Source organism: Heterocephalus glaber, unplaced genomic scaffold (assembly GCF_053883595.1).
Source record: "Heterocephalus glaber isolate CG9 unplaced genomic scaffold, H.glaber_assembly_v1.0 deba00000943, whole genome shotgun sequence".
NCBI classification, from domain to species: Eukaryota; Metazoa; Chordata; class Mammalia; order Rodentia; family Bathyergidae; genus Heterocephalus; species Heterocephalus glaber.
The window spans coordinates 2,226,436-2,243,346 of record NW_028258175.1 but is presented as its reverse complement, the minus strand read 5'-3'; the positions used below and the strand labels follow the sequence as shown (position 1 = coordinate 2,243,346).

The following is a 16,911-nucleotide window of genomic DNA, read 5'->3' as shown; positions in this document are numbered from 1 at the left end:
AGCAACATTTGATTTGCAAATCAAAAATTAAGAGAAAAGCCGGGCTGGGGATTTAGCTCAGTGGTTTTGCCGCCTGCTGCGCAAGCACAAGGACCCGAGTTCAATCCCCGGTACCAAAAAAAAAAAAAAGAGAGAAAAGCCAAAAACATTTCAATTATAAGCTTTAAAAAAAAAAAAGACTTCGAAGAAATTAGACTACGGAAATGTAGTAGACTGATGTAAAGATCCTCCACCTTCTTTCGTAAGTCATGGCTGATATTTTCACTGTAAGTATACAAACATACAACACTGGAGTAACATAAAACTAACAAGGGGGTCACTCCAAGAGTAAGGAGAGGGTCACCCTAGCTGAATAATCAGAGAACTGGAGAAGCCGGCACAGAGGTCTCCTAACCCAGATGCCATCTCTTGGGCTTGGCTGCTGTCAGTGAGTCCTTGTGCAAAATGCCCTAGTTCTATGCAGTACATTCCCTCAGAAAGCAAAGGCATGTGGGGAACGGGGCCAAAACAACTAAGTTTAAAATTAAAAAGGGGTAAGAAGTAGCATCTACCAGGAGATATGAATGTTTAAAAGATGTGGGGGTAAAAATAGGTTACAGCCAAAGGTCACCTGACCACCTGGAAAATTCTGAACCCCAACTAAGCTTTGGGCCACATGGAATCAACCATGAGATTTAATTGGCCAGCATGATTAGAGAAGCTAAGGGAGACAGAGAAACGGGCCTCTAGAGCTCACAGAAAGGCCCTCCAAGGAGGCAGAAGCAAAGAACTTTATAACATTAGTACAGGTAGTCAGATACTCGAGGGAAAAGCCTGCATGTTTAAATGGAAAAAAGCATCTTTCATTCTCAAGTTCAGGGGTGAAGACTCAAGGGAGACAGACTGCTCCAGCACCTCAGTGAAATACGTCCCTAGGACAGAGGTCTGAAACTGAATTTATTGTCTATTTTATAGTATGCTTTACTTAATATTGCTTGTATGAATGAATATAAAAATCAAAACCTAGCACCTAGAATGTAGGCCCCAGAAGTGGTTCCACCTAATTCTGTTGCTTGAAGCCATTATTCATGAAAATTTGAGGAACAGGAAAGACAACAGCGGAGAAAAGGAAAAAAAAAGAAGCTAAAAGCTCCCCAAAGTAGTATCAGTTAGGGGACTCAGATCAGATTTTCCCACACCGAAACATGTTCATTTTGACATTTTCATTAGTTTTGTAATATTAAACAGTCATAGCCTCTTACACAAGTTCAAAATGATGCAAAAATTAGAAACAAGGGGGAAAGGCTTACACTTGACCAAAGGAAAGAAATTCCATTAGGAAGCTAAATTTGTAAGCCTCACTAGCAACCAATCAGTGGAACAGAGCAAAAGGAACAAGAATCCAAGGGAAGGCATGCAGGCTTGAGGAGCCACGGCTACCAACTCCTTCCTCCCGATATGTCATAACTGATTCTTTACTCTCAACATTTCACTTACCTATCTCACGCTTTCTTTCATTGGTCGTACAATCATGAAAAAATTCTGTCATCAGACTTTCCAAAGCCCTGAGGGAGGCTTCTTCAGATGCCTGATAAAGAAATGTGAAAAAACAATAAAATGCATCTTAAATTCATTGTTCCTCTGTTCCTTCAAGGTCATATTCAACAGCAAGAGCAATTTACTTCCTCAAAATATCTTGGCTCAATTCAAATACATGGTCTAATCCAGAAAATCTAAAGGGAATTTCCTAGCTGACTCAAAATCCAGAGTTTTAGTATCTTCAAGAGTTCATGCTATTGCACAGTTTTCAATTATTTATAATTTAAAATTCAATTCTGGAAAGACATGAAAGTGCCTGAAGTGGTAGGGGGGAAGAGATTCTCGGAGCCTTACAGACTGCCGCGTGTCTGAGCATTCCGTGGCACAGGCTCCCGGAGTTTCTGGGGGCACACTAGGAATGACCCTACAGTCAGCTCTTGGCCTTGAAAGAGCAGCTAATAGAGATTAAGGTACAGCTGAGAGCCAGGCTGAGTAGGGCAGCAAAATCATCCACACCGAGAACCAGCCTGCTCAGCCTGAGCATGACAAGACGAGAGCGCTGGGGCCCCAAGGCTCATCCTCTCCTGTTTCCATATGGAGCCCCAACAACCCACTTCCTTTTCACTCAGGAAAATAGGGGAATAACAGCTGTAGCAATGAGCTTGAGTTAAAATGCCACACAACCTGTCTGCAAAAAGATGAGTGTTCCAGACCATGTCTGAATCCTCTCTGGCATGATCAACCCCAGACATAATCAAGAAAACAATAGCATTCCTGATTTTTTAATTCTCTTAATTCCTTTTTCCTACCCACCTCCCTTCCCCAAAACCTCTCCGTTACCCCCAGAGAGCTAACTACACACTTGTGTGAGTGTGAGAGAGAGCGTGCGTGTGTGTGTGTCTGTCTGTCTGATAGGGTGCAGGGTAGACAGGTTAACTAGGGATTGAACCCAGGGTCTTTCACACTGAGCTACATCTCGAGCCCTTTTTAATTTGGAGACATGGTCTTGCTAAGTCACTAAAGTTGCCCACGCTTGGGCTCAAACTTGTGATCTTCCTGCCTAGGTCTCCCAGAGTGCTGGGATCACAGGCGTGTGTCAAACAAACTACCACAGATCAGAAGTCACCAACTGGTAATATACTTATGTGGAGACTATGGAACCATAGCCGTCTCCATGGATAAACCAGCACTTAAGCACCAATCACAGAAGCTGAATCAGCCTTGCACAAGGCCATCCATATCAACTAGCACGCGCAAGTGCACTGCCTTACACGAGTCGTGTTTAAGCAGTGCCAGGCACAGGTGCCCCTCATATTGCAGCCCTAGTATGATGGCTATACAATGACAACAGCACTGACCTGCTGAGTAATGACTTACTGACTAACAGTTACAGCACTTCTGAGTTTGAAGGACTAAATTTCACATTTGTTTGTTAAAGATTGGCCCTCTATTAGTCTTTCAAATTTGTGTCAATTTAATTTTTAAAATTCTTTCCATGCAAGCCACTCTGTTTTATTAAACACTATCTGTAAGTCAGGCACAGTGGGGTAGGCTTGTAGTTCCAGCCACTCAGGACAGTGAAAAAGTAAGGCCAGGAGTTCATGACCAGCATGGTCCCCATGAAAGACCCTGTCTATTAACAACATCAACAACAAAAAAGCCTATAAATTTTTTTCAAATCCAGAAATAAGCTGGAAAATGATACTAAAATAGATTGAAACTTTTAATTTTTAAAGGGTTTATGTTGATCAAAACAGTCTTGTTCTGATTATCTGACAATGCCATGAATCCAAACTTCTAAAATGAATTTATATCAACAAAGACTGTTTTGACCTGTTTTATAAATCAAGCTTGATGTACCACTTCATTTTGGGGGAAAAAAGGATTTGCTGTTTAAAAATCAAAAGGCTCTAGGAAGATTTATGAGAATCAAAGGAAGGAGCGCATGTTAAAGGAACTTACTACCTGTTACAGTTTTTGCCAATGTCCCCTCCAAAGCCTCATGCACTCATAGCTGGAAGTTTGGGGAGGTGGCTGGATCTAGGGTGTGTGATCCTGGGATTAAGTTATACAATGCTTCGGTTAAGGGTTCATAATCACTAAGTCAATTCACTGACTGGTTTAACACAGTTCTGGGTGTGAATAATGGGAAAGCCCACCCTGGGTGTGGGTGGCACCACCCAAAAGGCTAGTAGCCTGGAAGAAAGAAAAGGGAGAGGCAGGCTGCTGTTGTTTGCTGCTTTGCTGTCTCCTGCCTGTTTGCCATGGACTGTTTCTCCTCTGTGATGGCACTCTGGCATGCTAACCTGCCTTCAAGCAAGCTAACTACAGACTGAAACCTCTACAAACTATAAGCCCAAATAAACCTTTCTTCCTTTATCTGTGGGTGTTGGGTATTTTGTCTCAGCATTGAGAAACGTAATTAAGGCACTACCAAAGAAGTAAAAATAACATAAATCAAGATATATCTGTTGAACTACAATCAGCTATTTAGATAAAATGAGTCCAAAGTTCTTCTGGAGCCAAAATCCATTCCTGGACACTAGAGACACATCTTTAAATCACATCTGTCCACAACTTTTCTTGTGTGAAGTCTTTTTAAAATAGATCTTGGAAAGAAAAAAAAACACTCTGTGCTCTAATTAGGCCTTTGTTCCTTGTATTCTAATTTCCCTCAGGGCTTATTTCAGTTATCTAGGTCTTGGCCTTCAGTTTATTCAGTTTAGTTTACTCAAGCCCTTGCCCTAATCTGCCTTTTGCTCCTCTATTACTGGGCTCTGGAGTCTCCTTTTTGAGGTGATTTCTAAGCTCTTTCTGTCCCGAACAAAGAATTTAATGAAACAAGCATAAATGGTGCAAAAGTTTTACATTTATTAAAGGCAGAAAAAAATAAATAAATAAATGTAAAATTTTTTTTTAAAAAGGCAGGAAAAAATTTCTGCCGAGCGAGTTTTGGAGTAAAGGTAGGAAAAAAAAAACAGGCTCAAGAGCTGGGGATTTAGCTCAGTGGTTCTGACGCCTGCCTCGGAAAAAAAAAAAAAAGAAAGAAAAGCAAAAGTACACATAAGAATCACAGATGCTTTCACCAAATGATGGTTACATGGAAAAGACACCCCAGAACTTAGAACAAAATACATACCATTTACACTGTTAATCACTTCTATAATTCCAACACTATCCTGCCTCAAAGAGTACTATGAGAATCCTATGAGGTGATCCAATGTAAAACTAATTATCTAACTAGTAGTTATGGCTGCTCTCATTTTTACTTGGTCTTAGATATCAAATAAAAACAGACCAGGCAACCTATTCAGGACCCCTTCTATCTCTCAGGAGCTATTCTTTTTTTTTTTTTTTAGGTACCGGGAATCAAACTCGGGACCTTGCACTTGGCGAGGCAGGTGGCAGAACCACTGAGCTACATCTCTGGCCCTCAGGAGCTATTCTTATTCTCCATTCCTATTCCTCAATAAATTTTCCTATTCTTTAAAAAAAAAATTTGGGAAATTTAGCTCAGTGGCACTGCACCTGCCTCACAAGCTCAAGGTCCTGAGTTTGATCTCCGGTACCTAAATAAATAAGCAAGCAAAAAGAACAGAAGCGATCCTATCTACTGGCACTTATATTTAAAATGAAACTATATAAATCATGTATGCCAAAATCATAAAATCAGAACAGAAATAGAGGAACAAAAGGGAATCTTAAAGACCTACAAATGGCTGGGAATTTCTACTCTCTCTCATAGCAAGAAGATCACTGGAGCCCTGCCCAGCTGTTCTGAGTAAATGGGGATGCTGGATTCTAGACCAGTGATGGCAAGTCTGTTAGAGCTTCAATGATACAGCCTGCTGCAGCAAGCATGCCACAGGCTCACTACCACTGATCTAGACTGTGATGGGTAAAGGAACTAACAGCAAGTGAGGAAACCGAAGACTGTACTTTCAAATAATTAAAGGGACAGAGAGCGTGAAAGCTAAGGGGAGAAAAGCTTTAGTCCCAAGGCCATTCAGACAGCACCTCCTGCACTGCACTAACTCATGGAGGACACTCAGGGCTCAGCCGCATCTGACGGCTCCATTATTTGCCTGGAACGCGCACCTGAGTCTTGGAGAACAAGGAAAGCTCGACACTAACTGAGGAGTCAGGCATGGTGGCTCACACACATAATCCCAGATTCTGGGAGGCTGAGGCAGAAGGATCAAGTTCAAGATGAGCCTGGGCTTTACAAAGTGAGGGGCCGGGGATTTAGCTCAGTGGTTCCAGCGCCTGCCTTGCAAGCGCAAGGTCCTGAGTTCGTTCCCCAGTACCCAAAAAAACAAAAAACAAAGTGAGACCCTGTCTCAAAAAGAAACAAAACAGGTGATACTTACACACACAACATATGAAAATGCCAAGTGGATTATACAGATAAAATATGATAAGTAAAACAAAGTTCCTTCAGGATAGTATCTCCATGACCTTGAGGTACGAAAAAATTCCTTATCCTCAAAATACATAAAGCATTAAACATAAAGGAAAAGATTGATAAAGTGGATGTTCATCAGATGAAACAAAAGAATATAAAAGAAAGCTACAAAATAAGAAAACACATATGTGATATGGTAACTGACCGAACTCACATCAGAGTATACAGTAACTTAACAAAGAAAAGAAAAACTGTTTTTTAGACAGACAAACAGGTACTTATAAAAGAAAGTACTCGAAAGACTTATAAGTAACCACTCAACCTTGACTAGTCATCAAGGAAATACAAATTAAGAACAAGAGTTACAGGGGCCCAGAGATTTAGCTCAGTGGTTCCACTGCCTGCCTCATAAGCACAAGGTCCCGAGTTTGAACTCTGGTACCAAAAAAAAAAAAAAAAAAAGAACAAGAGTTACACATCTGCCAGAATGTCTAAAATTAAAAAGACTGACAGTAACAAGTGCTGGCAAAGATGCTGGGCAACTAAAACATGCATATACTGCTAGTGGAGCACAAACCAGTACAACCACTTTGGACAACTGCTTGGAAGCTAATCATATACATATCTTATGACCCTGCAATTCTACCCCTTTATAATATCCCACAGAAATTTCTAGCTGTATACAAGAAGAAATGCACATAAGTGTTTACAGTACCATTACACACAATATCCCACAAACCAAAAGAACTCAATGACTATCACCAGTGGAAAGGACAAACTGGTTTATTTATACAAGAGACTATTATAAGACAACATGAATGAATCAACAGCATTATAACGTGGAGTAAAAGAAACCAAAATACAATCTTCCATTATTTGTTTTATATTAATCTTTTTTAAAACAAGCAAAATTAATCTATGGTGTTATAATCAGAATAGTGGTTACCTCTGGGGAGATTTTGGAATTCTGGGAATATTCTATCATGATTTGAGTGTCAGTTTTATAAGGATGATCACTTTAACAATTTGTGCATTTTTCTGTAAATATATACATGTACTGTACTTCGATTTTTAAAACAACCTTACACTTATTTTTTAAATTCAGGCTGGCATTTTTCAGACTCTGAGTTTAAAATTGTGTTTTTCCTTTCTTAGCATTCACTATTCAGGGCAATCTAGGGACCTACAGGAAGCCTGCAGGTAATGATCTGAAAAAAGTCAGCCTCCTGGACTCCTAGGTACCACCACCTATTTTCGTCCAGAGGAGCCAGGGCTGCCTCACAAGGGATTACCACACCGTGCTCCTTGCTTCCCTGAGTTACTCAGCTCACCTCACTAGCAAATGACATGTACACTTAAAATCCTTGGGTAAGGTGATGAATTAAGGCTGGCTCAGAATATACTCTTGCACAGCTATCTAAAACAAACCAAAGTTTTCTATTCCAGAAATAGTTAAAATCTGCAGAGCCCATGGGCTCTCAACTGTGCCTGCCTTGATTTTATCTGCTCCTTTTATTGCTGCTCATGGGTCAGATTTATGCTACTCATTTATGAACAGACTACTAACTTAACCAAGATTCAAAATCACCTCATAAAAGAACAGAAGGTGAAAGTTCACGTAATTCGCAATCTTCTTTGCTTCTTCTCCACACCCACAAAAAATGTCATCAGGTCTGCTGGCTCTTGCTTCACACTCTTTCCTAGGTTTGGACCTTTTCTCTCTCTTCACTATTTCTACCAAGCTCTACTGAACTCCTGCCTAGATTACTATAACTGCTATTACCTAGTTGCCCTGATACCAGTTTTTCCAATTCCAATCCACTCTGCATTTTACTACCAGATGAATACTCCTAAATATGACTTTGTGTCCCAATTATTCTTAGCTTAGCTTCACGGAGCATTTAAATCAGGACCAACTAGGAAACTCAGTTATTTGACAGACAAACTCAATATTCACTGAGTACTGATACGGCTTAAATCAAATGCCTGAGATACAGAAATGAGTAAGACAACCCCTGACTCAAAAGACACAGAAGTGACCTGAGAAGAGACAAGAGCAGAACCTATGAGTAAGATGGTAGAATACAATGGTTAACATCCAAAGGTTGTGGCATATGTACAATCAGCCTCAGAGCACAAAGAGCATACTGTGAGGCAAAGCTTCCCAAGGGTGAACATATCTTTTGGATCTTGAAGAATGCAGTTATGTTTACTAGGAGGGAAAGGAGGCGAGCACTTTTGGGTTCCACATGACTCCCCAGAAGGACCCATCACTCCATCTGAACACTCATGGTCTCTTATGCAAATGTCCACTTCCAGCCTGCACTTGCTCCTGGGTCTGTAATTTATAACTCAACCTTCACAAAAGTTCTCACAAAGATCACAATGGAGCCCTTCATCTTGTCTTTTGTTTTTGTCTCATAATCAGCATCATAGACTCCTGTCCATGGTACTGTTCTAAGGTCATTTCAAATGGCAAAACAGTTAAAGAACACAAGCACTGGGATCAGGTTCCCTGAACTCAAACCCAAACACAAGGCAATTTTTGCCTATTTCTTTTTAACCTGTCACTTTTTTCTTCCTGGGCAAAACTGGGGATAGAAGTATTTACACTGGGTTCTTCTAAATATTAAATTAAATAGCTTACATAAAGCACACAGTCAACACAATGCCAAGCATAAAGTAAGGGCTGAAAAGTCAGAGCTACCACTGTTAATACTTTATAGATGTCAGGCTTCTCTAACCACAACATAAGCTGTTTGCAAAAGACTGCGTAATTTATTTGTATTCTCTACAACATGCAGCAGAGACTGGTGCTCAAATATTTAAGGGATCAAATTCAGCAGAGTAAAAGGAACAAGAAGACTGCTGATACCATTTTCACCTTCTCAGAAATACTGGAAATTTCTCCAAATTTTACATGTGACTCTGTTTAAATTTCCTCATTTAAGGGCCTTTGCTAAAAGAGACTCAAAGAATCTGTTTTGAAAAATAAAGATTGCTAATAATTTATTGGAAAAAAAAGCAACAACACTGAATTGAAGGTAGATAATACAGTGATAAAATAAGGCACCTAGATGATGGTTTCCTCAAACCTTGATTAAATCTGTAATGTTTTACCTAACGGCCTCTAAAACAATCCCCTGTAATATAACCTTTTTGTAAAATTGGAATTGGGGGGCACTAGTTTTTAAAGACATTTTTATCAAACTTTTTGCTGCCTTTTCCAGGAAGGAGCTAGCTCTTGTATATTCTAATAGGGAGTGAATCATACAGGTATCTTGTATTAGATTCATGGTCTCCTTTATACCAAATATGAACAAAATGAGAAGGGGTATCCCAGAGTCCAACTCAAAAATATATGCCCATCTTGTGGCATGTCTATAATAATTTCACTACTCTATCTACTTGTATATAAAGCCTTCTGAGAAAAATGAATTCTATATTAACTGCTAACAAAGGCTGAAGAGTGCTTCAAACAGCCAGGCATTGTAGCACACACCTATAATCAGCACTCTGGGAGGCTGAGGCAGGAGGATCTCAAGTTTGAGCCCAGGCCAGGCAATTTAGCAATATCTGGGATCAAAATTTAAATTTAAGAATTGGGGCTGTGGTTCAGTGCAAAGGTTTTGAGTCCAATCTCCAGGACTAAAAAAGAAAAATTATGCAAAACATATCAGGTGTGTTACAATAGATGCAATAAGCAAAGAAATTTAACTTCATGTGAACTTTCTCTGAAAGCTAAAGGATTATCATACATGTCAAAACTCAACACTCTCAGTCTTCCCCACACCCTTCACCAGTGCAAAGAAAACAGATGAGAAAAAAAATCTCTTTGGCCTTAGCCTGCTCATGAGATGAGATAATATTCTTTCACGTCTCAACTCCCAGGTAATTTTCCTTTAGAAATACATCTTGAAGGACAAATTCACTGTTTCCTTATAAGTAAAGCGGCCAGGCCAGCTGACCCTACAAAACCAGAGACTTTGAGTGACTTGCTCAAGAGACTCTAGCTAGCCGGTGGAGAATCGCATCCACCACATGTGATGTGCACATGGCTGCTGTTTCCTTATCTGTCCAACAGAGGAATAAGGTCAAGGCAACGCAGAGAGGCACAGTATACTATACAGGTACTAGTATAACCAAAGTCATCATTCTAAAATTTAGGTACAGGGCCGGGGATTTAGTTCAGTGGTTTCGCTGCCTGCCATGCAAGCTCAAGGACCTGAGTTCGATCCCCAGTACCGAAAAAAAAAAAAACTTTCACTAAAATTTAGGCACAAAGGGTCCAGAGAAAAAATGTCTACAGGAAGCTCCACCCAGGGCAGAGGCATGCCCACCACTCCTCAGAACACACGCCTGGAATGAACTAGCAAAGTGACACACGTACCTCAAAAGAGTTCCTTGTCCTGCCTACAAAACTTAAATCTCAACAATATTTGTCCTTTGGGAATAACTAGAGATAGAACAACACAATATCTGCACGTATTTAACATTCAATTAAAACATACAGTTGGCAACATCTACATATAATTCCAGCCATCAAGGGTGCTTTTCTACTTTACACTAAAACTACAAGGCTGACTGACAGCAGAACATTCCTACACTATTTCACGGGTCTGCACAAAGTGCTAAGTCAGGTTCTGTCTCTTCCATGAACAAAAGGGATCTGAGGATTGCTACTACTAAAGACCCTAAGTGAGAAGCAGGATGAGTGCCAAGTGGCTGGGCTGTAAAGCTCAGTCTGTCCCACTGTGGAAGTGAGAAGGCTGAGGCAGCACATTCCCATGGGAACCAACAGAAGAAACATCTTTGTGGATAGGACAGTACATTTGACACTCAGAAAACCTATCCGTGTACTATCAGACAATACACACAAACAAAGCCACCAGTGGTGTCTGTAATCCCAGCACTCGGGAAGCTCAGCCAGGAGGAGCACTGCTAGTTTGAGGCCAGCCTGGGATGCATAGTGAGTTCAAGGCTAGTCTGAACTACCCTGTCTCAAACAAAACCACACATACAACCAAAAAGGGCCACTAATTAGCTGCCCAGACACAGATGCACTGGTTTCAAAAATTTAAAACAATGTACATGTAAAGAAGACTAAAGAGGCATGGTAAGTAAATGCTATACCTGTTCCTAGGCTGGATCCTATACTGAAAAAAAATGCTACAAACAAGCCAACTGACAAAGCTGGAATAACAGATGGTAAATTAAACCACTGAACCAAAGTTAAATTAATTGAAGCTGGTGACTGTACAGTAAAGTGGTTATATAAAAGAATATTCCTATTAGGAAACAGATTATTATAGGGGCAATGATTCATGACATAAACAACTTACTTTTAAACAGTTCAGAAAACAGTATTATGTATGTGAATGTGTTTGAACGTGTGTGCATGTCATACAGAGAGAAAAAGAATGCAAATAAAGAGAAAGGGACAAAGTGGTACACAGGAAAGAGATTATTTTTATTCTCATATCCCAGCTTTGTTTTCTTACTGTTTTTGTTCTATTTTTTTTTTTTTTTTTGGTACCGGCAATCAAACTCTGGACCTCGCGCTTGCGAATTATTACTGTTTTTGAAAAGGGATAGTACATGGCATAGACATTTAAAATTTTGCATCTACTGGTTGAACAAAAAAAATCATACCTATTAGATGCTAAAACAAAGATATTTTAGGCAGGTGTGGTGGCGAACACCTGTAATCCCAGCACCTGGGAGGCTGAGGCAGGAGGATTGCCAAAAGTTTGAGGCCAGCCTGGGCTACATAGTGAGTTCAGGGCCAGCCTGAACTACAAAGGGAGCCCCCTACTTCAAAAAACCTAAATAAATTAATTAATTTAATTAAATATATTTTATATATTTATTTATATTCCAGTAGGCTTTAATTAACAAAAAAAAAAAAAGTAAAAGATAAAAATAGTTATTCTGTCCAAAATAATGAGTAATACAGCCAAGAATAGGTTTTCTTCACCATCCCATCCATCTGCTCCTTTTTCTCAGGTAATTTCCCAGGAGGACGCTTGCCTAGTGAACTAAACTTAAAGACTGACTGAGCACATTAACACAAGGCACGCTACCGAGAAATTCCAAAGTAGGACTGCAGAATCTTCAGACAAAAATAGACCTTCCATTACTGAAAGTAAAACTCAGAATATCGTGCCCAGAATCTCCTAGTTACTGGTCAAAACAGAGCAGGCCACCAGAGCTCCTTCCCACTGACAGTTTCTCAACCCCTTACCGAAATACAAAGGGGTAAGGGTGATAAGTGAACTGGCACTGGAGTAGAATCAATAATAAGCGTGACACTGATCTCAAGACCACTATAAAAGCATGCTGCAAATCTGATTAACACTACGGCTCTTACATAAATAATTTCATTTCAGTTGTTGTTACGCTATATGCTGTTTAAGATCAAGTCTTCTATAAAATCCATACCATCTTCATCCTAAATTACCAGATGGACTTAGCATTTTAAATAACAATTAAAACAGCATTTTGGGGCTGGGAATTTAGCTCAGTGGTTCTGCCGCCTGCCTCACAAGCACAAGGTCCTGAGTTTGAGGCCCGGTACCAAAGGAAAAAAAAAAAAAAAGAACAGCATTTTGTTTAACTTTGGCAAAAATTTCCAGACTGTATTGTAGACTGTTGAGGGGTGGACAGGCCAGGATCACTTCCTTTCTCCCCTCTAGGCTCTACCTAGTGGCTCTGTAGTCTCAAGGAAGCAAGAGCAGGTCAGAGTCTAATGTCAGCGTCCTCCCGGTTCCTAGCAAAGCTGCAAAGCCTTCTAGGCCTTATCACCCCACCCCCACAATGGGGAAAGGCGGGTTCTAGCCACAGCAGGGAGCCAGGGCACAGCTGAGGGCAGACTTTTCTTGAGGATAAGTAGGTGAGAGAGTCCAAATGTGAACCGAGGCAGGGTTCTGACAAGTGACTGCACACCTGGGAGAGGTGGGCTACAGTGTGACACTCTCCCCCATGCATCAATCAGAAAAAACCACTCTTGTGGAGAGAAGAAATGAGAGGGTGGAGACAAGGGCAGAGAATAATGTGCTCCAATATCGCTCCTACCTGAAGGACAGACAACACCTCTAAATGTAGGCCAAAGAATGAGGGCACACGGACAGGGTGCCCTGTACCACACAAGCAATGAGAAGACCAATAGGCTTCATGGGAACAGGACTGCTATTGAAAGAGGTAACAATCAAACGTGCCAGCCAGAGAAAATACCAGGCTGGAGCCACTTCTGGCTCCACTGAGTACAGCCTGTGTAACTGGGCATGTTCTGCAAGGTCCTAGAGCCCCTCCATATTAAATGCAACCAGGTGTGTATACTGTGTGAATTTTTTTTTTTTTTTGAAGACAGTGTCTTGCTAGTAGTTCAGGCTGGCCTTCAACTCACTATGTAGCCCAGGCTGGCTTTGAACTCATGGCAGTCCTCCTCCCTCAGCCTCCTGAATGCCGGGATTACACGAGTGCACCACCACAGCAGCATTGTGTGATTTTAAAACACTACACCAGCACTGACTAACACAGTCATCTCTCCCACGCTACGAGTTTCTTGCCATGACCTGCGCATTTATGCACTTGCTTTTATAACGACAAATTTCCCTAAGCTGTCATTTCATCAGCTTGTTCCTGTGAATATACCCAAGACTACCCTAATGCTTTAATTTTTTTTTTTTTTTTTGGTACCAGGGATGGAACTCGGGCCCCTCGCGCTTGCGCAGCAGATGGCAAAACCACTGAGCTAAATTCCCGGCCCCTAATGCTTTAATTTTTAATTGACATTCAATCACACTTGTGAAGGCTCTCAAACCTCTGACTATCAATGACCCAAGAGTGCCTAAGTGGCCCACACAAGGGAGACAACGATGCCCATAGGAGCAGCTGCTGGGGGACCTCTGCTGACATTCTGCTGCACAGGAAGTGTGAGGGTGCTGCACAAGCACAGATCTGGGTTCAACAGGAAGTGCCTCTTCCTGGCCGGAGGTTCTGAATGCCCCTCTCATTACACAGGTGATCACTAACCACAAAGGAGAAGTCTGCACAGCAACTCTCCAATGTGGACTCTCACAGGCTCTGGGTTCTGTGCAGTACTACTAATCAATGCAACTTTGTTAAAACTATGACTGTAGAAGGCTAGGGATTTAGCTCAGTGGCGCAGCGCCTGCCCGGCAAGCGCGAGGCCCTGGGTTCGATTCCCGGTACCAAAAAAGAAGAGTGAAAAAAAAAAAAAAACTATGACTGTAGAAACACTACAACTTAAACAACAAAGAAAGCTTATATTGTAATACTGGAACTATATATCATTCCTTTTCCTCTACACCACTGGTGATTCACTGGATTTCAAAAGGGCAGCAGCAGTGGCAGCAGCAAGCAGTAGGAAAGCAGATGGCAACTTTTCATGGGGGCAGAGGGATTGGGAAGGTACACAAGAGAAAAAAAACAGGTACTTAATTAACTCTTTTTTTTTTTTTTTTTTTTTACTTAATTAAATCCTGTCCAGTTACCCTGCCAGGGACCTCGGCCTTGTTCACATCCTGGATAATGAGATGAGCCTACACCATTTTCCATCAGCTTCCAGAAGCAAACACAAATTTAGTTTGAGAGGGACACGTGTCACCCTTCCCATAGCTCTACCAACCCTGCTCAAATACTGGGCAAATGGGAAGTTCAAGTCCTACTTGTGATTCAGTCTGTATCCCAGCTCTGCTCCCATACTATGGGCACCAGTACAAACCCAAGAGTGATTAGAAATCACAGATCACTGCATATGGGCCCTTCTTCCCACAAGAGACCAGTACTCCCTGTTCTATAAAAGCCTTGACATGAACTGAAGAGTGTAGGCTCCAAGTCAGCAGCAGATCCGCACCTCGCTGACTTCACCTCTTCCTTATCCGCATGACTCAAGCAAATTACTTCTCTGAGCCCCAAGTCTCTTGCTTGCAAAATGAACAGTACTCTCCCTCACTAGGTATCTGTGAGAATTAAAAGACATAATGCATGTAAATCCCTCAGCACCCTTAACTGTAAGTGAGCACAACTATTCACAACATATTTCACTGGTATAAGCTTTTTAAAAAATAAACCGAATAAACAGAAACCTCACATAATAAGCCAACTAAATGCTTTTAAAAATTCCAAGAATGCTAAATACTTTCACTTTCATTTTTATATGAGTCATCTACCAGGGCTTCACACAAAGAATGTGAGAATGACACCACATGCCCTCCAGGCCTCCAGCTGGGCTTAAGACAGTAAGGGTTCGGGACTACATCCATGATTCTAGCAGCAAAAGCTGTTTGGTTTGTTCTCTGGGTTTTGTTTTGTTTTGTTTTTTTAATAAAGATACTGTGAAGAACCTAACCATATAAAACACAAGACTAGCTTAACTGCTAAGGATGGAGTAAAAGTCCCCAAAATGCCTGTACTCACAAACTCAGCTCCAGTGATACTTCCAAGAAACTCTATGGGCCCACAGTCCAGAAATCCCTTGCACGTAGGTTCAATATCCAGCCAAAAAAAAAAAGCAAAATGAAACAAAACAAAAAAACTTGTACTAAAACACCTCCATGCAAAGAGCTCTTGCTCTGCCACCTTATGACTCAGATTCTATTGATTCTAGAAAGTTTTCTTCATAATAAATGGTTGCTAAAAGACTGGTTTTGGAACTGGTGTCATAGCTTGGTAAAAGAGCACTGGCCTAATATGTGTGAGGCCCTGGGTCTGATCCTCAGCACTATAAAAAAATAAATAACAAAATTAAAATAGGTAGAAGGCTGGTTTATAAATTCTCTCTTTCAATTGTAAATCCCATCTCCTGACATATTCACTGAATTCTACAAGAAATTTAAAGACCTAATGTAGCTACTTCTCAAACTTTTTAATGAAACTCAAACAGAAGCAACACTCCCAAATTCATTCCTAGAAGCAAGCATTACCCTGATACCAAAACCAGAGAAGGATCCAACCAAAAAAGAGAACTACAGGCCGATCTCCCTAAAGAACACAGATGCTAAAGTCCTCAATGAGATACCGGCAAACAGAATACAGCAAATCATCAAGAAGATTATACACCATGACCAAGTAGGACTCACCCTAGGGATGCAGGATGATTCAACACATGCACATCAATAAATGTAATACACCATATTAACAGAGCCAAAGACAAAAACCATATGATCATCTGAATAGATCCAGAAAAAACATTTGACAAAGTCCAAAACACATTCATGATAAAAACCCTACAGAAAATTGGAATAGATGGACTTTATCTCACTCTGATAAAAGCCATCCATGACAAACCAACAGTCAACATCATACTAAATGTACAAAAACTGAAAGCTTTCACTCTAAAATCAGAAATAAGACAAGGATGTCCACTGTCACCACTCCTGTTCAATATAGTTCTGGAAACATTAGCCACAGCAATTAGACAACAGAAATAAAAGGAGTAAGGATAGGAAAGGAAGAAGTTAAATTATCATTATTTGCAGATGACATGATACTATAGACAGAAGACCCCAAAAACTCCACCAAAAGACTTCTAGATTTAATAACCAAATTCAGTAGCACAGCTGAATACAAAGTCAATATCAAAAATCAATAGCAGGGCTGGGGATTTAGCTCAGTGGTTATGCCGCCTGCCTCGCAAGCGCAAGGTTCCAAGTTCGATCTCCGGTACCAAAAAAAAAAACAAATCAATAGCATTCTTGTACACAAATAACAAACTCACTTAGAGAGAAATTAGGGAAACAACACCTTTCACAATAACATCCCCCAAAAATGAAATGTCTAGGAACCAATCTAACGAAGTAAAAGACCTTTACATGGAAAACTACAGTACTATGAAAAAGATCAAAAAAGATATCGGAAAATGGAAAAACAACCTTTGTTCTTGAGTAGGAAGAACCAATATAGTGAAAATGGCCATACTTCAAAAATTGTTATATATATTTAATGTAACCCAGATCAAAATCCCA

At 40.5% G+C, this 16,911-nt stretch overlaps 1 protein-coding gene across 5 annotated transcripts in view; it reads right to left on the bottom strand.

The window, feature by feature from the left end:
* The window catches only part of Xpo6 (exportin 6), a 128,660-nt gene that overhangs the window by 90,466 nt on the left and 21,283 nt on the right, over nucleotides 1-16,911 (bottom strand). For all 5 annotated transcript variants that reach the window (XM_021237372.2, XM_087209074.1, XM_004856012.3 and 2 more), the window contains one exon: nucleotides 1,477-1,567. In XM_021237372.2, the coding sequence (XP_021093031.1) occupies nucleotides 1,477-1,567 (91 nt within the window). Of the gene's footprint in view, nucleotides 1-1,476; nucleotides 1,568-16,911 lie in introns of those variants that run through there.